Consider the following 27,089-nt stretch of genomic DNA (forward strand, 5'->3'; position numbering starts at 1 on the left):
GGGGGAGGTGTGGCGCTGCTAGTCAAGGACAGTATTACGGTGGTAGAAAGGATGCAAGATGGGGACTGTTCTTCCGAGGTAGTATGGGCTGAGGTTAGAAACAGGAAAGGAGAGGTCACCCTGTTGGGAGTTTTCTATAGGCCACCTAATAGTTCTAGAGATGTAGAGGAAAGGATGGCGAAGATGATTCTGGAAAAGAGCGAAAGTAACAGGGTAGTTGTTATGGGAGACTTTAACTTTCCTAATATTGACTGGAAAAGATATAGTTCGAGTACATTGGATGGGTCGTTCTTTGTACAATGTGTGCAGGAGGGTTTTCTGACACAATATGTTGACAGGCCAACAAGAGGTGAGGCCACTTTGGATTTGGTTTTGGGTAATGAACCAGGCCAGGTGTTAGATCTGGAGGTAGGTGAACACTTTGGAGACAGTGACCACAATTCGGTGACCTTTACGTTAGTGATGGAAAGGGATAAGTATACCCCGCAGAGCAAGAGTTATAGCTGGGGGAAGGGCAATTATGATGCCATTAGACATGACTTAGGATGTGTTGGTTGGAGAAGTAGGCTGCAAGGGTTGGGCACACTGGATATGTGGAGCTTGTTCAAGGAACAGCTATTGCATGTTCTTGATAAGTACGTACCAGTCAGGCAGGGAGGAAGGGGTCGAGCGAGGGAACCGTGGTTTACCAAAGAAGTGGAATCTCTTGTTAAGAGGAAGAAGGAGGCCTATGTGAAGATGAGGCGTGAAGTTTCAGTTGGGGCGCTTGATAGTTACAAGGAAGCGAGGAAGGATCTAAAGAGAGAGCTGAGACGAGCAAGGAGGGGACATGAGAAGTCTTTGGCAGGTAGGATCAAGGAAAACCCAAAAGCTTTCTATAGGTATGTCAGGAATAAAAGAATGACTAGGGTAAGAGTAGGGCCAGTCAAGGACAGTGGTGGGAAGTTGTGTGTGGAGGCTGAGGAGATAAGCGAGATACTAAATGAATACTTTTCGTCAGTATTCACTCAAGAAAAAGATAATATTGTGGAGGAGAATGCTGAGACCCAGGCTATTAGAATAGATGGCATTGAGGTGCGTAGGGAAGAAGTGTTGGCAATTCTGGACAAGGTGAAAATAGATAAGTCCCCGGGGCCAGATGGGATTTATCCTAGGATTCTCTGGGAAGCCAGGGAAGAGATTGCTGAGCCTTTGGCTTTGATTTTTAGGTCATCATTGGCTACAGGAATAGTGCCAGAGGACTGGAGGATAGCAAATGTGGTCCCTTTGTTCAAGAAGGGGAGTAGAGATAACCCAGGTAACTATAGGCCGGTGAGCCTAACGTCTGTGGTGGGTAAAGTCTTGGAGAGGATTATAAAAGATACGATTTATAATCATCTAGATAGGAATAATATGATTAGGGATAGTCAGCATGGTTTTGTGAAGGGTAGGTCATGCCTCACAAACCTTATCGAGTTCTTTGAGAAGGTGACTGAACAGGTAGACGAGGGTAGAGCAGTTGATGTGGTGTATATGGATTTCAGTAAAGCATTTGATAAGGTTCCCCACGGTCGGCTATTGGAGAAAATACGGAGGCTGGGGATTGAGGGTGATTTAGAGATGTGGATCAGAAATTGGCTAGTTGAAAGAAGACAGAGAGTGGTAGTTGATGGGAAATGTTCAGAATGGAGTTCAGTTACGAGTGGCGTACCACAAGGATCTGTTCTGGGGCCGTTGCTGTTTGTCATTTTTATAAATGACCTAGAGGAGGGCGCAGAAGGATGGGTGAGTAAATTTGCAGACGACACTAAAGTCGGTGGAGTTGTAGACAGTGCGGAAGGATGTTGCAGGTTACAGAGGGACATAGATAAGCTGCAGAGCTGGGCTGAGAGGTGGCAAATGGAGTTTAATGTGGAGAAGTGTGAGGTGATTCACTTTGGAAAGAATAACAGGAATGCGGAATATTTGGCTAATGGTAAAATTCTTGGTAGTGTGGATGAGCAGAGGGATCTCGGTGTCCATGTACATAGATCCCTGAAAGTTGCCACCCAGGTTGATAGGGTTGTGAAGAAGGCCTATGGTGTGTTGGCCTTTATTGGTAGAGGGATTGAGTTCCGGAGCCATGAGGTCATGATGCAGCTGTACCAAACTCTGGTACGGCCGCATTTGGAGTATTGCGTACAGTTCTGGTCGCCTCATTATAGGAAGGACGTGGAAGCTTTGGAACGGGTGCAGAGGAGATTTACCAGGATGTTGCCTGGTATGGAGGGAAAATCTTATGAGGAAAGGCTGATGGACTTGAGGTTGTTTTCGTTAGAGAGAAGAAGGTTAAGAGGTGACTTAATAGAGGCATACAAAATGATCAGAGGGTTAGATAGGGTGGACAGCGAGAGCCTTCTCCCGCGGATGGAGGTGGCTAGCACGAGGGGACATAGCCTTAAATTGAGGGGTAATAGATATAGGACAGAGGTCAGAGGTGGGTTTTTTAAGCAAAGAGTGGTGAGGCCGTGGAATGCCCTACCTGCAACAGTAGTGAACTCGCCAACATTGAGGGCATTTAAAAATTTATTGGATAAGCATATGGATGATAAGGGCATAGTGTAGGTTAGATGGCCTTTAGTTTTTTTTTTTCCATGTCGGTGCAACATCGAGGGCCGAAGGGCCTGTACTGCGCTGTATCATTCTATGTTCTATGTTCTATCTGTTCCACCACAAAAACACGTACTTCCATCCCCATAGTAATGGCTAACTCTGACCCCTGTCTCAGTTCATCTGCTGCTGAAACTATCATCTTGTAATAACTCCCACGAGACCCACCGGGGCTGACCTGATTTCTGTCCCCGTGAGGTTCGTATAACGTGAGCTCACTCACTGAGGGGTGGAGGCCTAACCTCGGGGCTTGTTAAAACCTACCTATATAAGGTGGCCAGGATGGGAACTAGCATCTCCGGATGGTCCTGGCTGGGACTAGATGCACTTAACAACTGAATAAGCCTTTTGGTTTGAATCCTTCTTGGCACTACTGTGATTATAATATTGACGACAAGAAAAAAACAGAACTACAAGCTGCGATTCCGGATGTCCAGCCATGGCTGAATCTCACCACAGAGGGACAAGGTCAGCTCTTTGGGAGGCTCAATGCTTTTGACATAAGCGCAGAAGACAGCCCAGTACGCTGAACAAATGCATTACTTTTTCAGAGCGCATGCCATTATAGGGGATAATCGCCAGAATGTGATACTCCTGACTGCCTGTCGGGTGCCTAATTTTAGCGTCATCAAAAGCCTGACATACCCTGCGTCCCCAGGTTCAAAAACCTTTCACAAACTGGTGACACTCATGGCTGTCCATTATGACCCCAAACTGTTGGTAATTGTCCAAAGGCACAGGTTCAACATGGCCAGGGGAAGTCAGATTATTTGGCACGCCTACATAATCTGGCCGAGCACTGCAATTATGAATTGTTCCTTCCGAAAATGCTGAGGTAGCGCTATGTGTGCAGAATCAACAACATGGCGACCCAATGTAAGTTTCTGGTTGAACTATCTTTGTACCTGAAAAGGACCATAGAGATATCCCTCTCCCATGAAAACGCAGAGAAGAGAGTCCAGGATCTCCAGGGCTCACGAGTTATGGAGGTGAATAGCATAGGACACCCCCCCCCCCCCCCCCCCATTCATGTGAATAACGCCCCCAAGAGTAGAGACTGTTGGACCCAGCCATTATCTAAGCAATGTCAGGGCCAGACCCGTTGACCAAGTGCCTCTGCAACCTGGAGAAATGTCTCCCCTTAGCCCCAGGAGGAGACTCACAGCGGTGCAGCACCTGGGATGGAGAAACCGTGGGGATTAGGAACGCCAGATCTGCCAACAAGCGCTCTGCCCTGGCCGGGGGGGCACACCCTCCTAGAGCCAGGGCTTTACACCTGGCACAACCCAATGAAGATAAGTTCATGCAGCTAAAGTGCATTGCCGCAAAATCACAGTCCAGGTTAATGACCACCCGCTTGAAATGGAGATTGACACTGGGGCTGCTGACTCGGTCATAGGACGGCTGACGTACCAGATAGTCTGGACAGGAATCCACCGCCTGGACTTGAGGGACACTGAGGCATGTTTTGCAACGTACATGGGTGAACCGTTACCCATCGCGGGCACGACAATGACTCCAGTTCTCTATGGGCAGCAGTCCATCTGTTTGCCATTGACAGCGGTATGAGGGCCTGGACCCAGTGTGTTGGGCCGCGACTGGTTGCAGAGACTTCACCTGGACTGGCAGAACATTTTCAAGATGGGCACTGGGGGATTGTATGAAGTCTGAGGGAAATACCCAGAAGTTTCCCAGGACGGCTGGGGAAAAAAATAAAGGTGCCATGGCCAAAATCTATGTAGACTCAGAAGCCCACATAAAGTATTTTAGGGGCACACCCAGCTCCATGCGCCTTATAGATGAAGGTAGACAAGTAGCTGGAAAACCTGGGAATCATCTGTCCTATGCAGTTCGCAGAGTGGGCAGCACCTGTAGTCTCAGTGCTAAAGTCAGATAAAACCATCCGGCAGTGTGGCAATTAAAACCATCCGCCAGTGTGGCGATTACAAGTTTTTTTTCAATAAACAATTTTATTGAGGTATTTTTGGCATATAAAACAATGACATTGTATAGTACCGTACAAAAGGAAAAGCAAATAACACATAGTGCAAACCACGACTCCATTCTCTCAAGGATCTGCCTAAACCACCCCCACTCTACACTACCCTAGCCCCCCCCCCCCCCCCCCCCCCCCCCCCCGCCCCTCCGCCCCCCCCGCTGAGGATTAATTCTCCATGAAGAAGTCAATGAATGGCTGCCACCTCTGGGCGAACCCTGATAATGAACCTCTCAAGGCGAACTTAATCTTTTCTAGACCGAGAAAGCTTGCCATGTCCGATAGCCATGCTTCCGTCTTTGGGGGCTTTGAGTCCCTCCATGCCAACAGTATTCATCGCCGGGCTGACACCCCAAAGATTGCCACCTCTGGACTCATTACCACCCCAGTTTTCAATACCCGGCACATGATGTCCGCGAATCCCTGAGTCTAGGGCACGACCAGAACTTGTGCATGTGATTAGCCGGCCCACCGGCACATCTGGTACACTTGGCCTCCAGCCAGAAAAATTTACTCATCCGGGCCACCGTCATGTGGGCCTGGTGCACGACCTTAAACTGGGTCAGACTGAGCCTGGCACACGTTGCGGTCGTGTTTACTCTGCCCAGAGCTTCTGCCCAAATACCGTCCTCCATCTCCCCCCCGAGCGCCTCTTCCCACTTAAGCTTCAGGTCATCAGTCTGTGTATCCTCTGCTCCCATTAGTTCTTTGTAAATATCTGAGACTCTACCCTCACCTACCTCTCCCCTAGAAACTACCCTGTCCTACCTCCCCTTTGGCAGGAGGCGTGGGAAGGACAGCACCAGTCTGTGCACGAAATCCCGCACCTGTAAGTATCTAAAGTCATTCCTTCCATCAGCCCGAACTTCTCCTCCAACGCCCTCATGCTCAGAAAGCTCCCTTCCAGGAACAGATCATCCACCCTCACAATCCCCGCCCTCCTCCACAGTCGATACCCACCGTCCATGTTCCCCGGGTAAAATCGGTGATTGCGCAGATTGGGGTCCACACCGATGCTCTCACTTCCCCTATATGCCTCCTCCACTGGCCCCAGATCCGCAAAGCCGCCACCGCTATAGGGCTGGTAGAGTACCGCGCCGGCGGGAGCGGCAGAGGCGCCGTAACCAGGGCCGCCAAACTGGTGCCCCCGCACGAAGCAGCCTCCATCTGCTCCCAGACCGACCCCGTGCCCATCATCCATTTCCATTTCATCGCTATGTTGGCCGCCCAGTAGTCGTTGCTAAAGTTTGGCAATGCGAGCCCCCCCTCCCCTCTGCTCCTTTCGAGCATCACCTTCCTCACCCGCGGGGACTTCCCCGTCCAGCCAAATCCCAGGATAATGTTATTCGGCCTCTTAAAGAAGGACCTCGGGATGAAAATGTGGAGACACTGAAATATGAACATGAATCTCGGGAGAATCGTCATCTTGACAGTCTGCACCCTCCCCGCTAGTCACAGCGGGAACGCATCCCAACTCCGAACCTCCTCCCTCACTCGTTCCACCTGCCCCAATCCCATGCCACCTGTATGCCCAAGTATCTAAAGCTTTCTCCTACCAGCCTGAACGACAACCCCTTCAGCCTACTCTCCTGCCCCCTCGCCTGAATTACGAACAACTCGCTCTTAGCCATGTTCAATTTATATCCTGAAAACCGGCCAAATTCCCTCAGGATTTCCATGATGCCGTCCATCCCCACCATTGGGTCCGCTTCTTATAACAACAGGTCATCCGCGTATAATGAGACTTTATCTTCCACTCCCCCCCGGACCAGCCCTTTCCAGTCCTTTGAAGCTCACAGAGCAATTGCTAGCGGCTCTATGGCCAGCGCGAACAGCAGTGGGGAGAGAGGGCAACCCTGTCTTGTCCCGCGGTGTAGTCTGAAGTAATCTGATGTCACCCTGTTCGTCCGTACACTAGCCTCTGGGTCCTGGTATAACAGCCTAACCCAGTCAATGAACCCCTTCCCGAACCCAAACCTTTCCAGCACCTCCCACAGGTAGTCCCGGCCGAAAGCCTTTTCCGCATCCATAGCTATCACTATCTCTGCCTCCCTGCTCTCCGGGGGCATCATGATCACATTAAGCATTCTTAGATTGGCCGCCAGTTGCCTACCCTTTAAACCCAGTTTGGTACTCCGCAATTACATCCGGTACCCGGAGCTAAAATGCCCTCCTGCATGACCTGTAGCAGCTGCTCCATTGTCGGCTGGACTGTCGGCGCCTTGCTCTGGACAAGATTTTGTATCGCCCCGGTAAGCTCAACGAGCCCCCCGATGTCCTATCCTGAGGTACATGTGCCAGCGCACAGATGGACCGTCTCCGTACTCTGCACGACAACCTTTGTCACCTGGGAGTCACAAGGTTGTACCACTTCATCAAGGCCCACAATCTGCCCTACTCCATCGAGGAAGTCAGGGCAATCACCAGAGACTGCCAGGTCTGTGCGGAGTGCAAACCGCACTTCTACCAGCCAGACTGCGCGCACCAAAGCGTGGATTTCAAAGGGCCCCTCCCCTCCACCGACCATAACACGTATTTTCTCAGTGTGGTCAGATTCCCCTTCGCCATCCCATGCCCCGACATGACGTCTGCCACCGTCATCAAAGCCTTCAACACCATCTTCGCTCTTTGCATCCCCCCGCCGGACTCAATTTTAACAGGGATTCTGTCTTCTAGTCGTGTTTATCTATCACCATGTATTTTCTGACATACATTTACTCCAAATCTGACAGCACCTTCATTTAAAAAGCCTCACCCTTACTTTCAAATCCACCCATGCTCTTGCCCCTCACTACCTCTATATTTTGCCTCCAGCCCTACAATCCTCCAAGATCTCATATGTTTATCCAATGACCATTTAAATGCCCTTAATGTTGGCGAGTCCACTACTGTTGCAGGCAGAGAATTCCACACGCTTACTACTCTCTGAGTAAAGAAACTACCTCTGACATCTGTCCTATATCTATCTCCCCTCAATTTAAAGCTATGTCCCCTTGTGCTAGCCATCACTATCCGAGGAAAAAGGCTCTCACTGTCCACCCTATCTAATCCTCTGATCATCTCAACCTTCTTCTCTCTAATGAAAACAGCCTTAAGTCCTTTCCTCATAGGATTTTCCCTCCATACCAGCCAACAACCTGGTAAATCTCCTCTGCACTCTTTCCGATACTTCCACATCCTTCCTATAATGCAGTGACCAGAACTGCACGCAATACTCCAAATGCAGCCGCACCAGAGTTTTGTAGAGCTGCAACATGACCTCATTGCTCCAAAACTCAATACCTCCACCAATAAAAGCTAACACACCGTACGCCTTCTTAACAACCCTATCAACCTGGGTGGCAAATTTCAGGGTTCTATGTACATGGACACCGAGATATCTCTGCTCATCCACACTACCAAGAATCTTACCATTAGCCCAGTACTCTGCCTTTCTGTTATTCCTTCCGAAATAAATCACCTCACACTTTTCTGCATTAAACTCCATTTGCCACCTCTCAGCCCAGCTCTGCAGCTTATCTATGTCCCTTTGTAACCTGCACCATCCTTCCGCACTGTCCAGAACTCCACCGATTTTAGTGTCATCTGCAAATTTACTCACCCATCTTTCTACGCCCTCCTCCAGGTCTGACTTATTCATTGAATTTCTTTGTGGGGTTGACAGACCTCGTAGATAGTGGAGAAACTATGGATGTCATATACCTGGGCAGAAATGTACTCCGATGGGATTTTCCAAACCCGCCAATGGACTTTTAAATGGCTCCATGCATTTCAGGACCATCAAGTCGAGACCATAAAATTCTGCCCCTAGATTTCAGGAAATCATTTGGCACTCTCCCACATAATGAAGAAATACATTGGCCGGAACTCTCCGGCCGTTGCGATTCACTAATTCCGCTGGGAGCTGGCAGCGCATTTTGTGGCACCTTTGGGTGGTTACGATGGGAAATCCCATTGACAGGCGGCGAGAAGACAGAATCCTGCCAGCAGTTAACAGCACATGGCCGAGAAATGCGGCTGGGGGAAGGGGGAATCCCATCCATTGGGATGGATTCTCCATTTGGGAGACTATGGGCAGAATTCTCCGTAGCCCGACGCCAAAATTGGGATCGGCGACCAGGAGGAGAATGGCTTCCAACGCCGGAATCAGGGCAGGTGCCAGTTTGACGCCGGTTCGCGATGCTTCACCTTCTCCAAATCGGCGTAGTTGGGACGTGTGCTGTCGCAACATTTTTGGCACATCAGCAGTCGGCCGACCGACAATGCTCTGCCTCCGATGACCCGGGTTCCCAATGGCGTGGGCCACGTGTGGTCCCAGCCTGACGTGCAAGCATGCGGATAGTATCCAGCGCCGGCACACCCGGCAGGGATCCATGCTGCTGGCCTGGGGGCTTCTGCTAGGGCTGGGCGAAGTGGTGGGGAGTGGCCAGGGTGAGCTCGGGGTGATCGGGCATACGGTCAAAAACGGCCGGCGCCATGTTTTCTGGCGCGACCGGTGTTTACGTGGGGGGCGTAGACGTGCGTGGATGCAGCTTGTCAGCGCCACGTATGTGCAGACGGGGACCCGTCAATTCTCTGGGTGATCCGTGCGTGTTTCACGTGGCGCCGGTGCTAGCCCCTCACCGGTACCAAAATCGGTGAGGGTTTTGCTCCAATTTTCCCATTGTGAAACACCACGGAATCTCCGTTGTCGTTGGCACTTAGCCCCAGAAATAAAGAATCCAGCCCTATGTTCTCCCGCCGGAGCTGAATTGCACCAGTTTTACGGTCCCCTTGGGGTCCTAAAGTGATATGCAATTCAGTGTTCCATGCCATGCAAATGTAGGCTGCGCGTGGAATAAAGGGGATTCCCATCGAGTCCCGCTACTGGGCTGCCATCTTGAGCAGCTGGCTGGATAGTGAGGCACCACGACCGACCACCTTCCTCCGTACTGGAAATTGGCCCGACCCCCCCCCCCCCCACCGCAAATCGGCCCAACACCACTTCCACCGCACAGCAGCCCTCTACCCCCAGATTATCTGGATGCCCCGCCCACCCCGATGTATGGGGTTGACTCGAACTACCCAAGAGACCCCAGTAATAGAGGGAATACCTCACAAAGGCCCTTTTAATAGGGAGACCCCCCATAGAGACCCCAGTAATAGGGGAACCTCCCACAGGGACCCCCTGCCTAACAGAACCCCCTCCACACACAGAGCCCCCCCCCCCCCCCCCCCCCCCACACAGACCCCCTCTACCAGAAAAGGGACCCCTTTCTGGAATTAGAGAGCAGTCTAGATTGGGGCAGTGGGAAGCATTATAGCTGTAATGCTTACCAAGCAGCTCCAGTGTCCATTCCTCAAAGAAGAACAGCTGTACCTGCATCTGGTTTCCACAGAACCATCAGCTGCAAGCCATTCACAGTTTTCCAGAAGTGGTCTGTTATTTGCAACCTGTACAAACCATCTGCAGCTTTGATCCATTCATGCCCCTTCACAGTTCAGTGGCCTAAGTGCTGAAACCCCAATGTTTGTAAATATTGACCACATCAAAGAGATTTCAGTTCATTCCAGCTGATGCACCTGCATTTACCTATCTTTGATGTGGTCAACGTTTACAAATATTGGGAACCTGACGAGGCACAGTGGCTCTCCTTGGAAGAATGGACATGTGAAGCTGCAAGGTAAGTACTGCAGCTATAATGCTTCCCGCTGCCCCTGTCTGGACTGCTCCCTAGCTTCAAGACAGGGGTCACTTTCTGAGATGGGGGTCTGTATGGGTGGGGGGGTCTGTGTGTGTGTGTGTGTGTGTGTGTGTGCATGGGGAGGTTTGTGGAGAGGGTAGATTTCTAGTGAAGTCACACAAGATTTGAGCTGTTTATAATTGTTTATAATTTTAAGGAATTAATAAAGAAGGAATTATGTTCAAATATTTCAAATTTACAAATTGAAGAAAAATTAATATCAGAATCGACAAATTCAAAATGAGCTCAATTCATAAGCGGAGATGCATTTTAAGACAGGAAAGTGCAAGGTTATGAAATTTGGATGTTTGAAGGTTTGCTTTGGGTATGCTGATTGGGATTATTCTTTAACTATTGGGGCAGGAATGAGAACTTGATGTTTGAGCGGAGAAGTCAGGAAACCCATTAGTTTAATGGCCCCAGCCTGTTAAAAAGGGAATACTGTAGGTAGGTGGGTTAGATGGGCTGATGGGAACACTGTGGATAAGTGAGTTAGATGGTCCAAAGGTCTTCTACTGCTTGAAACTATTATGATAGGAGAGATTATAACTACACCTGCCAAAAATCAATTCAGAGGTAAATTCGGTGCCTTTGTTGCTAACAAGTTAATACAATTGACGGAGAATAAATTAAAGTTTCATCCATTTTTTTCTTCCCCAGGTGCAGCCACCAAGAGTGCAGCTGACAAGAAAGCCACAAAAAAGAAACAAGATGGTACTGATAACTCTATTCTCCTACTTTACGGGAATTCACCTGCTCCTCAATAGCTCCCTGAATGAAACACATTTCCTACCCTGGGTCTCTTCTGCCGGTTTCCTGAATCGTAATCTGTTCATCTGCTGCCTCATAAATTAACAAATAATGACTGATTGGACCTGTCTCTGTCCCATCTAACCTACACAATTGTAATACCTTGTCTATCGCTAAATATACACTGTAAGATTTTGGAACTGGGAGACACAGATAATTAAGATATAGTTTATCAAGAAGCAACAATTTGAATATGACGCATCAGCGAAACAGACAGGAAAAGTACACTACCCGTGACAGTGAAGTGATTCCAGTAACAGAGTGTTAGCACAGAGTGATGATCTCAGTATTTTGTGCTGGCAACATTCTAGTTCCTAGTTAAAGTGTTAGTGAACTCTTCCCTCCAGCTTCCTCCATCTTTCTTGGTCCATCCTCCATCTGAACAAAGAGCCTGCCTGATGAGGACTCCCCCTGACGAGGACTCCCCTTGATGAGAACTCTCCTCTGGCGAGGACTCTCCCTTGATGAGGACACTCCCCTGACATGGACTCCGCCTAGGACTCCCCCTGACGAGGACTCTCCCCTGACGAGGACTCTCCCCTGACGAGGACTCCCCCTGATGAGGACTGTCTCCTGATAAGGACTGTCCCCTAACGATGATTCCCCCTGACGAGCACTTCCCCCTGATGTGGACTCTCCCCTGACAAGGACTCTCCCCTGACAAGGACTCCTCTCGCCCCCCGATGAGGACTACCCCCTGATGTGGACTTCCCCTGACGAGGACTGCCCCCTGACGAGGACTGCCCCCTGATGAGGACTGCCCCCTGATGAGGAGAGCCCCTATGAGGACTGCCCCCTGACGAGGACTGTTCCTATGAGGACAGCCCCTGACGAGGACTGCCCCCTGACGAGGACTGGCCCCTGACATGGACTCTCTCCTGAAGAGGACTCTCTCCTGAAGAGGATTCTTCTCTGATGAGGACACTCCACTGAGGAGGACTCCCCCTGATGAGGGCTCCCCCTGACAAGGACACCCCCTTGACAAGGGCTCCCCCTTGACGAGGACTCCCCCTGACAAGGACTCCTCCTTGACAAGGTCTCCCCCTCTGACGAGGACTCCCCTCTGACAAGGACTCCCCCTTGACGAGGACTCCCCCTGACGAGGACTCCTCCTTGACAAGGACTCCCCCTCTGACGAGGACTCCCCCTTGACGAGGACTCCCCTCTGACGAGGACTCCCCCTTGACGAGGACTCCCCTCTGATGAGGACTCCCCCTTCACGAGGACTCCCCTCTGACGAGGACTCCTCCTTGACAAGGACTCCCCCTCTGATGAGGACTCCCCCTCTGACGAGGACTCCCCTCTGACGAGGACTCCCCCTTGACGAGGGCTCCCCCCTGACGAGGACTCCCTGCTGACGAGGACTCCCCTCTGACGAGGACTCCTCCTTGACAAGGACTCCCCCTCTGATGAGGACTCCCCCTCTGACGAGGACTCCCCTCTGACGAGGACTCCCCCTTGATGAGGACTCCCCCCTGACGAGGGCTCCCCCTTGGCGAGGGCTCCCCCCTTGACAAGGACTCCCCCCTGACAACGACACCCCCTTGACAAGGACACCCCCTTGACGAGGACACTCCACTGAGGAGGACTCCCTCCTGACGAGGGCTCCCCCTTGACGAGGGCTCCCCCCTGACGAGGACTCCCTGCTGACGAGGGCTCCCCCTTGGCGAGGGCTCCCCCCTTGACAAGGACTCCCCCTGACAACGACACCCCCTTGACAACGACACCCCCTTGACAAGGACACCCCCTTGACGAGGACTCCCCCTGACGAGGACTCCTCCTTGACAAGGACTCCCCCTTGACGAGGACTCCCCTCTGACGAGGACTCTCCCCTGACTAGGACTCCCCCTTGATGAGGACTCCCCTTGATGAGGACTCCCCCTTGATGAGGACTCCCCTTGATGAGGACTCCCCCCTGACGAGGGCTCCCCCTTGATGAGGGCTCCCCCCTTGATGAGGGCTCCCCCCTTGACAAGGACTCCCCCCTGACAACGACACCCCCTTGACAAGGACTCCCCCTTGACGAGGACTCCCCCTGACGAGGACTCTCCTCTGACGAGGACTCCCCCTTGACGAGGACTCCCCCTTGACGAGGTCTCCCCCTGACGAGGACTCCTCCTTGACAAGGACTGCCCCTTGACGAGGACACCTCCTTGACGAGGGCTCCCCCCTGATGAGGACTCCCCCCGACGAGGACTCCCCCTTGACGAGGACTCCCCCCTGACGAGGACGCCCCCCCGACGAGGACTCCCCTCTGACGAGGACTCTGCCCTGACGAGGACTCCCTCTTGACGAGGACTCTCCCTTGACGAGGGCTCCCCCATGACGAGGACTCCCCCTTGATGAGGACTCCCCCTTGACGAGGACTCCCCCTTGACGAGGTCTCCCCCTGACGAGGACTCCTCCTTGACAAGGACTGCCCCTTGACGAGGACACCTCCTTGACGAGGGCTCCCCCCTGATGAGGACTCCCCCCAACGAGGACTCCCCCTTGACGAGGACTCCCCCCTGACGAGGACGCCCCCCGACGAGGACTCCCCTCTGACGAGGACTCTGCCCTGACGAGGACTCCCTCTTGACGAGGACTCTCCCTTGACGAGGGCTCCCCCATGACGAGGACTCCCCCTTGATGAGGACTCCCCCCTGGCGAGGACTCCCCTCTGACGAGAACTCTGCCCTGACGAGGACTCCCCCTTGACAAGGACTCCCTCTTGACGAGGACTCTGCCCTGACGAGGACTCCCCCTTGACACGGACTCCCCCTTGACGAGGACTCCCCTCTGACGAGGACTCTGCCCTGACGAGGACTCCCCCCGATGAGGACTCTCCCCTTGACGAGGACTCCCCCTGACGAGGACTCACCCCTTGACGAGGACTCAGCCCTGACGAGGACTCCCCTCTGACGAGGACCACTCCGTGACTGTCATGATATGCAGGTGCGCACACACACACACACACACACCACACACACACACATACACACACCACACACACACACACACACACACACACGTACACACACATAATGATATACAGACAAGCCACAAATGGACACAGAGAACAGGACATGACCAATAAGCAGGCAGGGCACTCAGTTGTGGGATCTGACTATAAAAGACATGAGGCACTCACACTCCGCCTCTTTCCACTGATGAACATCTAGAAAGTCAGTCAAGGGTGTTGTTACAATCTCACACCACCACGTGGCTAAGAGCTAGTCTGGTTCAGTTGGATAGAGTAACCACACTTAAGATCGCAGAGAGTCGAACTCACAGAGAACTGTGTTAACTGTGCTATTAGTTCAATAAACCTGATTGAACTAACTTCAATGTCTGGAGTATCTTTCTGATCTAAACTGCATCCAGTTGCAGCCAGTGTTACACCAGTGTACCTAACACAACAGTGACGTGGACTCTCCCCTGACGTGGACTCTCCCCTGTCGAGGACTCTCCCCTGACGATGACTCCCACCTGATGATGACTGTCCCCTGTTTCCGAGCACGCATTAATACACTTTATTTTTATGGGCTGGTATTTCTTTGAACCTTCCTAACCAATGAATACAGAATAGATCCCTTGATGGTCACTTTTTCCCTGTCTATCACTTAGCTCTTAGTCACTTTTTTGATTACCTCATGATGAGGATTATTTGCTGAACCTCAGCAGACATTTCATAGAATTTACAGTGCAGAATGAGGCCATTTGGCCCATCGAGTCTGCACCGGCTCTTGGAAAGAGCACTCTACCCAAGGTCAACACCTCCACCCTATCCCCATAACCCAGTAACCCCACCCAACACTAAGGGCAATTTTGGACACTAAGGGCAATTTATCAAGGCAAATCCACCTAACCTGCACATCTTTGGACTGTGGGAGGAAACCGGAGCACCCAGAGGAAACCCATGCACACACGGGGAGGATGTGCACACTCCGCACAGACAGTGACCCAAGCTGGAATCGAACCTGGGACCCTGGAGCTGTGATGCAATTGTGCTATCCACAATGCTACTGTGCTGTGTGGGGAAAAGATATACAAGGCACCAGCTTACCCACTCAGGAATGTCAATATGGAAGCCTGAACAAAGAGACTTTGACACTTCTCTAGACTGTTTCTGTGTTTGTCCCAAGAGAGAAACAAAACTTTCTCTGCTGAGTTGGCTTTATGATCTGGTGAATAATTCTTCAGAGGAATTTTATACAATTCTAAAACCTGACATTCTTAATGGTCCCATTTCTTACAGTACTCTTCGCTTGATTCCAAATCACTCATCTGCACTTTGGTGCGCTGATATCGACAGTTTTAATTCTTACCTCTTCTCTGATTCGAAAACTGGAATTCTTTCCTCTTCTCGAGATCTGTCTGATCTTCACTACTGTCTTTATACTCAATACTGCTTCTGAATTGGACCTCACTACACTACAGCCTGGAGATTGCCTCTTCCCTTTGCTCAGGTATTCACGCAGTGGACTGGTTTTCACTTGTGTAGCACCTCCAGTTCTAATGTCCTGCTCCCTCCTACTTTCTTCTCCACGGCCGTGAATGTCGTGTTTCATCTCTCCCTATTCGAGCCTCATTTAATTCTAGCTTCTAGTTGACATTTTTCCCTTTGCTCTATTTCTCCTGACCCAGCACCTCCATCAATTCTATTGTTTCACACCATCTCCATCTCCATATGCATATCTCCCAGAAGACCCACATCCTACTAACTTGCCTGTCCCTTATCACTCAACTGCTGACCTTTTAAATCATCACCATGTGCACCCTCTTGTTAAACCATCAAACTCCTGGGGTGTTTTATTTACCAAACGCTTAAGTGAACCAATTATCCAAAGAATCCATAAAATCCCTACAGTGCAGAAGGAGGCCATTCAGCCAATCGAGTTTGTACCGACCCTTTGAATGAACACCCTATCCATGTCCATCCTACCCCATCCCCATATCCCCCTAACCTAACCGACACATCCCTGGACACTAAGGGACAATTGAGCATGTCCAATCCACCAAACCTGCACGTATTTGGACTGTGGGAGGAAACCGGAGCACCCGGAGGAAACACACGCAGACAAGGGGAGTAAGTGCAAACTCCACACAGACAGGTACCCTTGGACAGAATTGAACCCGGGTTCCTGGCGCTGTGAGACAGTAGTGGTAACCACTGTGCCACCGTGCCGGCCAATATACGTACTGTCCCTATAAAAGCAGGTCAGAGGCTGGGAATTAGGTCAAGAGAAACTCACCTCCTGACTCCTCCAAAGCCTGTCCATCATCCACAAGGCACAAGTCAGGAGTGTGATGGAATACTCCCCACTTGCCTGGATGAGTGCAGCTCCAATACCCCTCAAGAAACTAAACACCATCTGGGACAAAACAATCTACTTGATTGGCAACCTTCAACATTCACTCCCTCCATCAGTGGCACATAGTGACAGCTGTGTGTAACAGCAGCACGGTAGTAATGTGCTTAGCACTGCTGCCTCACAGTGCCAAGGATTCGGATTCAGTTCCAGCCGTGGGTGACTGTGCGGAGTTTGCACATTCTCTCCATGTCTGCGTGGACTTCCTGCAGGTGCTCCAGTTTCTTCCCACAGTCCAAAGATGGGCAGCTTAGGTGGATTAGCCATGCTAAATTGCCCTCTTGAATCGAAAAGGTTAGGCGAAGTTACTAGGTTATGGAGATAGGTTGGGAGCATCACCCTAGGTAGAGTGCTCTTTTGAAGGAGGTGCAGACTCGATGAGCTGAATGTCCTCCTTCTGCACTGTATAGTGATCCTGATTCTATGCCCTACAAGATGCATTGCAGCAACTCGCCAATCTCCTTTGACAGCAACTTCTACATCCATGATCTCTACCATCGTGAAGGATAGTAAGAAGTCTTACAACACCAGGTTAAAGTGAAACCTGAGGAAGGAGCTGTGCTCTGAAAGCTAATGATTTGAAACAAACCTGTTGGACTTTAACCTGGTGTTGTAAGACTTTTTACTGTGCTCACCCCAGTCCAACGCCGGCATCTCCACATCATGGCTACCTTGAAGGATAAGAGTGCATGCTCACCACCTGCAAGTTGCTCTACAAGTCATTAACATCCTGACCTGGAAATATATTGTCATTCCTTCACTGTCACTGGGTCACAATCCTGGAATATCCCCCCCTAACAGCACTGCGGGTTACCTACATTACATGGTCTGCAACGATTCAAGAAGGCAGCTCACCATCACCCTCTCAAGGTCAATTGTCAGCACCGTTCATATTGCAATAAAAGGCTAGCCCAGCCAGCGATACCCAAACGTTGTGAATTAAAAAATTAAAATAAATCATCTTTTCTTCACTGTCATTGGGTTCAACATCTTGGGTCTCAATTGTTAATAGATGAATGTAAATAAGCAGTTAATATTTAAGTAGGTATTGGCCTTTTGTTCCAGGTAATGTTGAGCCTACCGTGCGGCTGAAGGACAAGGAGACCCTCTTCATGCTACTTGCCCTTCACATGGAAGAGTCTCCACTCTGTGAAAATCCAATGGGACTTAAACCAGCTGAAAATGGGAAAAATATAATGGTAAGAAAAATAATCTGACAATACGCCTCCGATTTCTGAACTACTTCACTATAATCAATGCTGATTCATAATACTGAATGTGAGACAATGAGACTGTTCCAGCCTACTATTGAGTAGAAACCACTGACCAAAACATTTCTTGTATATCGTCAGCAAGTGATGAGGAGTTGCATTCCTGGAGGTGCTGTCTTTTAGATGTCAAACGGAGTCTCTGGGTGGGATTATCCAGCCCTCCAGCCGCGGGTTTCTCAGTCGCATGACCAGTATTCTATCTTCCCACTGCTTGTCAATGGGATTTCCCATTGTAACCATCCTGCGTCACCGGGAAACCTGCGGTCAGGGAAGCACTGCCGGCGGAAAAAGTGAATCATAACGGCCGGGAGTCGGGCCCCTGTCTGCTCTCTCGGGTGATATAAAAGTTCCAAGGACATTATTTTGAAGAAGAGCAAGGGGAAATATCCGTCATGTCCAAGCACTCAATCAATATCTGATTATCTGATCATGCTGTTTTTGGGAAGCTGCTGTGTCTGCTGTTGCATTTCGTACACCCACAACCACACTTCAACCTCTCGCAGTCATGAAAGACACCATATAAATCTAAGTCCTTCTTTATTGGCCCATAACTTCCTGGCTCCCCAAAGTCAGATTTGGGAGCAACTCCAAAAATGCGCTGGGGAATTCCTTGCAGATGTTGTCAGTCTCATGAATACACTGCAGTGACCACAGTTACTGCTGAAGTTCTGGAACCATCAGACTCTCTCCACTTCTTATCCTATTTATCTGCTCCCTCTGTTCACTGAACTCTCTCCCCTTCTAGTCCTGTTTCTTTGATCCCTCTGCTCACTCAATTCTCTCCCCTTCTCATCCTATTTATCTGCTCCCTCTGTTCACTGAACTCTCTCCACGTCTTGTCCTGTTTCTCTGGTCCCTCTGTTCTCTGAATTATCTCCCCTTCTTGTCCTGCTTATCTGCTCCCTCAGTTCACTGAACTCTCCACTCTTGTCCTGTTTATCTACTCTTTGTTCTCAGAACTCCCTGCGGTTCTCATTGTGTATCTCTGTCTCTCTGTTTTCTGAACTCTCTCCACTTCTCGTTCCTGTTTCTCTGTTCTCTGAACTTTCTCCATTTCTTGTCTTGTTTATTTGCTCCTTCTGTTCTCTGAACTCTCCCCACTTCTCATCCTGTTTCTCAGCTCTCTCTGTTCTCTGAACCCTCTCCACTTCTTGTCCTGTTTAAATGTTCCCTCTGTTCTTTGAACTCTCTCCATTTCTCATCCTGTTTCTCAGCCCTCTCTGTTCTCTGAACTCTCTCCACTTCCTGACCTGTTTATCTATTCCCTCTGTTCTCTGAACTTTCTCCACTTCGCGTCCTGTTTCTCAGCTCTCTCTGTTCTCTGAACTCTCCCCACTTCTCATCCAGTTTATCTGCTCCCTCTATTCCTAGAACTCTTTGCGGTTCTCATCCTGCTTCTCAACTCTCTCTGTTCTCTCAACTCTCTCCACGTCTTAGAACATAAGAACATAAGAACTAGGAGCAGGAGTAGGCCATCTGGTCTTGTCTGGTTTCTCTGCTCTGAATTTTTATTGCTGCTTTTCTGGTTCTAACACACCTGAATCAAGAAACCACAGCTCTGTACACTGCTTAAACATTCTGAATTTAGTTAGTCGGTCAGTTACTTCCCATTTCAAACTGGGGAATTTTGTGGGCATTCTGACAACATTCATTTGACCTTCTTTCTCCTATTGTACCTGGGACTATTGTTTCTGCAGCTGCTTTTGACTAAGCTCCACCCCTTTATAACCACAACCTTCTCTGGCCTGATTTTTATTCCTTTATTTTGTTTGTCTCTCTCCCTTGCTCACCATTGATCCAGCCCATGCCCTGGTCACTCACCTTATCCAACTGAGCTAACCTGGTGCTGGCCCTCCCAACACTGTCCTCCTCCCCACAAAGGATCTATCAGCTTTTTGCCTGAACATTCTCTCCGTACTGTATCTTCAAAGCTTTTCTGTGCAGTCAGTACTCTGTGATCCCAAATGCTCTGATGCTGTGACTTCTCTCAGTATTCTGACTTTCAGGGAAGTGTGATCTAGGCTCAGTCTCACTTCAGCCTGGAGATGACCAGTTTCAGAACAAGGGTCGTCTCACATCAAGTAGCGCAATCTAAAACTGTTCATCATGTTGTTCATACCTATACTTCACCCTGTAGTGCTGAGCACCACGCCATTAAGAAGGTATCACTGCTGCTCACCATGTTGTGTGTGTCTTATGTTACTCTAAAAGCACCAATCTCTCATAAGGATTTGTGAAATTGAGTCATTGACTCATTTCTTAATTATGTGAACATGGATGAAAATCTTGAAGGCATTATGAGCAGAGCAGTGTGTCTGTGTTCATCTCCAGGCTGAAGTGAAAGTGAGCCTGGATCATATAGCACACTGTCCGCAAAGCGATGACATATTTCTATTTCTACAACACATTGGTCAATTCCAGCCCCACGCGTCCCAGAGTCACAACACAACGGAATTAAGCAATAAGCAATAATTCTTTAAAAAAATACCCGAAATCTCTGGCCCTTGGCTGTCCAATAATTATAGTCACCGGGTTTGTAAATTTAAACACAATTACTCTTTATTTAGACTAGGACACATATGAAATACAAAATGAGTACAGCTGCTTAACATCAAGCTAATACATAACTTCCTCTTCAACTACCCCATAATTCTACCAATGCACAGAAGATAGACAAACACAGAAGGGTGGAAGGGGTAAAAATAATAATATATAATAATCTTTATTGTCACAAGTAGGCTTACATTAACACTGCAATGGAGTTACTGTGAAAAGCCCCTCGCAGCCACATTCCGGCGCCTGTTCAGGTACACAGAAGGAGAATTCAGAATGTCCAAATTAACTAATAACACGTCTTTGAGGACTTGTGAGAGGAAACCGGAGCACTCAGAGAAACCGCACGCAGACAGAGGGAGAACGTGCAGACTCCGCACAGACAGTGACCCAAGCCAGGAATCGAACTTGGGACCCTGGCACTGTGAAGCAACCGTGCTACCCACTGTGCTACCATGTTGCACATCATGCCGCCCATAATGAAAATTTAGGTCAAATGAATCCTTGCTTCAGGTGGGCTTGCTTCAAGGGGCTGGTTTAGCACACTGGGCTAAATCGCTGGTTTTTAAAGCAGACCAAGCAGGCCAGCATGAAGGATCAAGTTTTCACGAAGTTTATTCAATTCAGGGCTACCGGTTGTTCTTGTACATTGCTGAAACTCAGTAGAAATTCAAGTTAAAAATTTGTCAGGTGCAAATAAGAATTGTTTTATTTGGAGTTCATTGGTTACAACTTGAAGATCATTTAAAAGGTAGTTTGTAGACAATTTGATTTTTTTCAAAGAATCACAGGAATTATCTTCTGAGACAATAGCCTGAACACAACTTTAAAAGTCAAAGTCTGAAGTCAAAGTCTGAAAATGAAATATGAATACAGAACTCTTTTCTAACTCTCTTCCTTTCCTTTCTGTTTCTCTCTGTCTGTCTTTCTATCTCTCTCTGTCTGTCTTTCTCTTTCTGTCTCTCTCTGTCTGTCATTCTGTTTCTCTCAAAATGGTGGCCAAATCGTCCATGGATATACTATTTCATATCTGTCTCAAGCGATCCGATCACACCCCAATATAATCCTAATTGGTTTGAGTTAGACTCAAACACATTTGATTTGATAGCAGGCTGTCCATCTTCTCTATGTAACGTTACTTCCAATTGTTGCCTGCTTGCATGTTAAAGAATGCAATATTGTGCTTTATCAAAACCAGCAAAAACTGGTCTAATGCTGACCTACCTATTGCCACAATAGAGACCTCATGCTGACCTTACTACTGCAACAATGGAGACCTTATGTTATCTTGTCATGCCATGCTGAGCATAACTTCGGAAATATAATTCAAAACTGTCTATTTCAATTCAGTCTTTTATGAAATCGTTATAATGAGAATGTTGGAATCAAATATATATATTATATTTGATTCGATGTTTTAATTGTCCATTTATTAAAAATAAGGCAATATAGTTCAAGATATGTTTTTTTTTAGCTTGTATATTTCATGGGATATGATTCAACCTAATCTCGAGCGACGTGAGAATCGTACAATCCTTCATTCTTATTCCTCGTTGCCATGGATTCAACCCTTGTCCTTGGAAAAATGTAATGACCTTATCAGACTTCTGTGTTCCTTGCAACATGAGTTTGCAAATTATATGTTCTCTTTAATTTTAAAACTGGGAATTAATATTTATGCTTTAAGCAGCTTTTTACCTATATTAAGTGTATGAGAAATACCTGGCTTCTACAGTCGGCCCTTTGATTAATCGAAAGATCAAGTGAGATATATCAGAATAAGATAAAAGACATCATTAAAGTGATAGGATAGGTAAAAGCGCAAAGAATAACTCATTCATATTGTCATTGCAGATTTAAACAATAGAATGGAAATTTAGCATTGCAACAACTATTTCAACAATAATCATTAAAATTCTTAAAGAATCATTATTACAAAATAACAATTAATAAATTAGTCAAATTTGATACTACAGATTCAGTATTAATAGATTATACAAATAATTGATTGATAATATTACGGTTAACATTTCAACAAAAGTATTTCACCTCAAATTCATCAATTGGGGGTGCAGTAGGGTTAGTGTAAATCATTCTGACAGTTGGTCCCCTGCGTTTAGCGAATAGTTCTTTGATGCACGTAGCACATTGGTATGTTATATAAATGATGAATCCAGCTGCACAGCAGAATAGGATTATTCTCATTATGGCCATTCCAGTGTGTCCAAACCACCCGCAAATTCTATCCCAGAGAGAGAGAACTTGGGATGGATCAAGTTTTTGATTTCTTTTTGGATATGTAATACCAAATCTTTAACTGCTTCAGAGTTATCGGGAATGAAAGTACAACATTCTGCACCAATCAGGGCGCACGTGCCACCTTTTTCGGCTAGCACATAGTCAAGTGCCATTCCATTTTGTAATACCACGGTTCGAATTGCTCGCATTTCGTCAGAGATTTTATCTACGGCAGTGGCAGTGTAATCAACTACATTTTGTATGATGGTTGTTATTTTATTCAACTCATTCTCCATCCTTACTTCCCAATAGAAAGGAATGATTCTAGCATAAATTGCATCTCTAAAGGTGACGGAACGTTTTTTTCTTTGAACAGTCATTTCTGAAATATGCAGGAGATTAGTCACATGATGAATGGCAGATACCATGTATCCTAAATAGCAAGGTCTTGACCAGGATCTTGGGAGCCAGGGATATGCTTTATCATCACAAATAAAATAAGTTCCATTATAAGCAGAATATGAGTAAATATATTCTAAGAGCCATTGGTCTTTGAATGTTTTATTATTTCTGAGGTTAGGTATGCCTGTTATCCTTGAGGACCGCATAACTCTTTCTAAGCGGTCGTTTGTACATTTAAAAGCTGTGTTAACATCTACATAGTTAGTACAATTACTATTACCCATTGGTATCCCTTTATGGTCCTTACTGATGAGGCAAATTGATCCTTTTTGTTTAATATTAGTTGTGAGGTTAAGATGTTGAGGTTTTTTGTCAGGGTTAAATTGAAGTTTGTGCCATCCTGAAAAGGTGTTTAGTGGATAGCCTGCAGATTTCCATAAGTTAATAGATTTTTGGATGTCAATCTGGTACCTCCCATTTTCACATGTATATGCTCCAGAACGGGTCACCACAGAGCGAGGGACACTATGATAGATGTACCATTCTGCTGTTTCTGAAGCATTGAAGGGAATAGTTAGAAAGGGAATACCCTCCCCTGAGTTAGTAGGGGTTGCAATGCATACCCAACAATTAGAAATGTTAAAGTTTTCAGCATATATCTTAGATGTGTAAAGGAATGTGTTCTTATTCATTTCTGATACAACATTCACAAAGTCAATCAAATAACTGAAAATTAAAATTGCGGCAAACATTTTACTTGTACGCACGCTTCACATGCGATGCGTGAATCCAAGTTTAATTTAACAGCGGATTGGGTGGTGAGAAGGATTAAGAAAGGACCTTCCCACTTTGATCCCAAAGGTTCCTTTTGCAGCTTTTTGACGTACACTTCTTCACCGGGCACCAGGTCGTGTCCACCCTCCGGAGGATCGCCCCACGCAGCTAACACCTGCTGAGAAGCAGAGCTAACAGCATTTGTTAGATTTTGGCAGTAAGACAGCAAAGCATCACTCATTAAATGACAGTCTGCTTTCCGCAAGTCAATAGTTCCTGGCAGAGACATTGGTCTGCCTGTGATGATTTCAAAAGGGCTCAGGCCTGTTGTTCTGTTTGGTGTTGCTCTAATACTGCATAATACTATTGGCAAAGCTTGGACCCAATTCATGCCTTCCTGGCTGTATTTAGACAGTCTTTCTTTCAAAGTTCAATTCATACATTCCACTTGTCCTGATGATTGTGGATGATAAGGACAGTGTAAATTCCAGTTAATGTTTAGTAGTTTACAGACTTCCCTACAGACAGCTCCTGTAAAGTGGGTTCCATTGTCTGAGACAATGCTAGCTGGTACTCCCATCTGGGAATAAAGTCTTTGCATAGCACTTTGGCTGTATGGGCAGCTGTCCCTCTTCTAGCTGGAGCAGCTTCCACCCATCTGGAGAATTTATCCACTATTACAAGGGCATCATTGTACTGTTGACATTTAGGAAGAGTGATGTAATCTACTTGTAAGTCCTGGAATGGGCCTGCGGGAGCAGGAGCTCTTAATTGAGGCATTGATGTTATAGGACCCAAGTTATTCTTTTGACAGGTTACACATCGGTTTGCTACCAATTGTGCATGTTTTTTGAATCCTTTACCACACCAACTTCTATGGAATCGATCCATCATTTGTTGAGGTGATATGTGTCCCCATGAATGAATTTGTTGAGCTAAGAAGGGCGTTAGTGATTGCGTTGCGACTGGTTTACAAGTTTGAACTTCTCTCCAAATTTCATCATCATATAGTTGAATACCTGATTCTAACCATGTCCATTTTTCTTCCTTTGTACAATCATTCTGCATTTCACGTAAATCATGTAATAAGGTGGTTACTGACAATTTGTAAATGTGACTGGATTCCTGATGCCACTGAGAGGCACAAAGGGAGGCAGCTTCCCTTGCTGCTTGGTCCGCAAGAACATTTCCTCTTGCTTCCATAGTGTCCTCATGAGTATGGGCTTTACATTTTAGAACTGATACTTCTTTGGGCAAGGTCATAGCTTCTAGAAGATCTCGTACTTCCTTTCCATTTCGGATAGGTATACCTGCTGTTGTGAGAAATCCTCTTTTTCTCCACAGTTGGCCAAAATCATGTGCTACTCCAAAACCATATCTGGAGTCAGTATAGATGTTAGCAGTTTTATCTCTTGCCACATGACATGCTTCTGTAAGTGCCTTTAATTCGGCCTGCTGAGCTGATGTAGCTGGGGGCAAACTTCCTTCAGCTAATACTTCGTATGGGCTTGTGACTGCCCACCCAGCTTTCCTGATACCCTTGTCAATAAAAAAGGAACCATCAGTGAATAAGATTAAATCTGGGTTCTGGAGTCGCTCTTCTTCTACTAAGCGTACTTCTTCCATTTCCTCTATTATTTTCACACAGTCATGCCCTTCTCACTCTCCCTCCCCTTGTTCCTCGGGAAGCGGGAGCAAAGATGATGGGTTTACAGGACTGGCTTTGTGAAAATATAGGTTGGGAGCTTCCAAAACTGCTGTCCATCTTGTCCATCGAGCTGATGTAACTTGTGACACTCTGTTCATGGATAGTAGAGAATAGACTGAATGTGGACATTTAATGATTAACTTTTGGTCTAGAACAAGTCCAGATGTAATCATTACAGCTCGACATGTAGCTTCCATAGCTCGTAAACAACTGCCAAATGCTAGTGCCACATTGTCAAGTTTAAGGGAATAGTACCCAACTGGGCTTAACTGATCACCATGTTCTTGAGCTAGTACTGCAGTCATAAGAACATAAGAACTAGGAGCAAGAGTAGGCCATCTGGCCCCTCGAGCCTGCTCCGCCATTCAATGAGATCATGGCTGATCTTTTGTGGACTCAGCTCCACTTTCCGGCCCGAACACCATAACCCTTAATCCCTTTATTCTTCAAAAAACTATCTATCTTTACCTTAAAATCATGTAATGAAGGAGCCTCAACTGCTTCACTGGGCAAGGAATTCCATAGATTTACAACCCTTTGGGTGAAGAAGTTCCTCCTAAACTCAACCTAAATCTACTTCCCCTTATTTTGAGGCTATGTACCCTAGTTCTGCTTTCACCCGCAAGTGGAAACAACCTGCCCGCATCTATCCTATCTATTCCCTTCATAATTTTAAATGTTTCTATAAGATCCCCCCTCATCCTTCTAAATTCCAACGAGTACAGTCCCAGTCTACTCAACCTCTCCTCATAATCCAACCCCTACAGCTCTGGGATTAACCTAGTGAATCTCCTCTGCACACCCTTCAGTGCCAGTATGTCCTTTCTCAAGTAAGGAGACCAAAACTGAACACAATACTCCAGGTGTGGCCTCACTAACACCTTATACAATTGCAACATAACCTCCCTAGTCTTAAACTCCATCCCTCTAGCAATGAAGGACAAAATTCCATTTGCCTTCTTAATCACCTGTTGCACCTGTAAACCAACTTTCTGTGACTCATGCACTAGCACACCCAGGTCTCTCTGCACAGCAGCATGCTTTAATATTTTATCGTTTAAATAATAATCCCGTTTGCTGTTATTCCTACCAAAATGGATAACCTCACATTTGTCAACATTGTATTCCATCTGCCAGACCGTAGCCCATTCACTTAACCTATCCAAATCCCTCTGCAGACTTCCAGTATCCTCTGCACTTTTCGCTTTACCACTCATCTTAGTGTCATCTGCAAACTTGGACACATTGCCCTTGGTCCCCAACTCCAAATCATCTATGTAAATTGTGAACAATTTTGGGCCCAACACAGATCCCTGAGGGACACCACTAGCTACTGATTGCCAACCAGAGAAACACCCATTAATCCCCACTCTTTGCGTTCTATTAATTAACCAATCCTCTATCCATGCTACTACTTTACCCTTAATGCCATGCATCTTTATCTTTTATAGAACAGTACAGCACAGAACAGGCCCTTCGGCCCTCGATGTTGTGCCGAGCCATGATCATCCTACTCAAACCCACGTATGCACCGTAACCCAACAACCCCCCCCCCCCCCCCCCCCCCTTAACCTTACTTTTTAGGACACTACGGGCAATTTAGCATGGCCAATCCACCTAACCCGCACATCTTTG

The 27,089-nt window shown here is 47.5% G+C and overlaps 1 protein-coding gene across 1 annotated transcript in view; it reads left to right on the top strand.

Annotated features, from left to right (window-relative positions):
* LOC119955203 overlaps positions 1–27,089 on the top strand; it is a 50,879-nt gene that overhangs the window by 4,875 nt on the left and 18,915 nt on the right. The window contains exons 3-4 of the mRNA XM_038781211.1: positions 11,008–11,061; positions 17,574–17,707. Coding sequence (XP_038637139.1) covers positions 11,008–11,061; positions 17,574–17,707 — 188 coding nt within the window. The remainder of the gene's footprint in view (positions 1–11,007; positions 11,062–17,573; positions 17,708–27,089) is intronic.

The sequence above is a fragment of the Scyliorhinus canicula genome, chromosome 20 (assembly GCF_902713615.1).
Source record: "Scyliorhinus canicula chromosome 20, sScyCan1.1, whole genome shotgun sequence".
Taxonomy (NCBI): domain Eukaryota; kingdom Metazoa; phylum Chordata; class Chondrichthyes; order Carcharhiniformes; family Scyliorhinidae; genus Scyliorhinus; species Scyliorhinus canicula.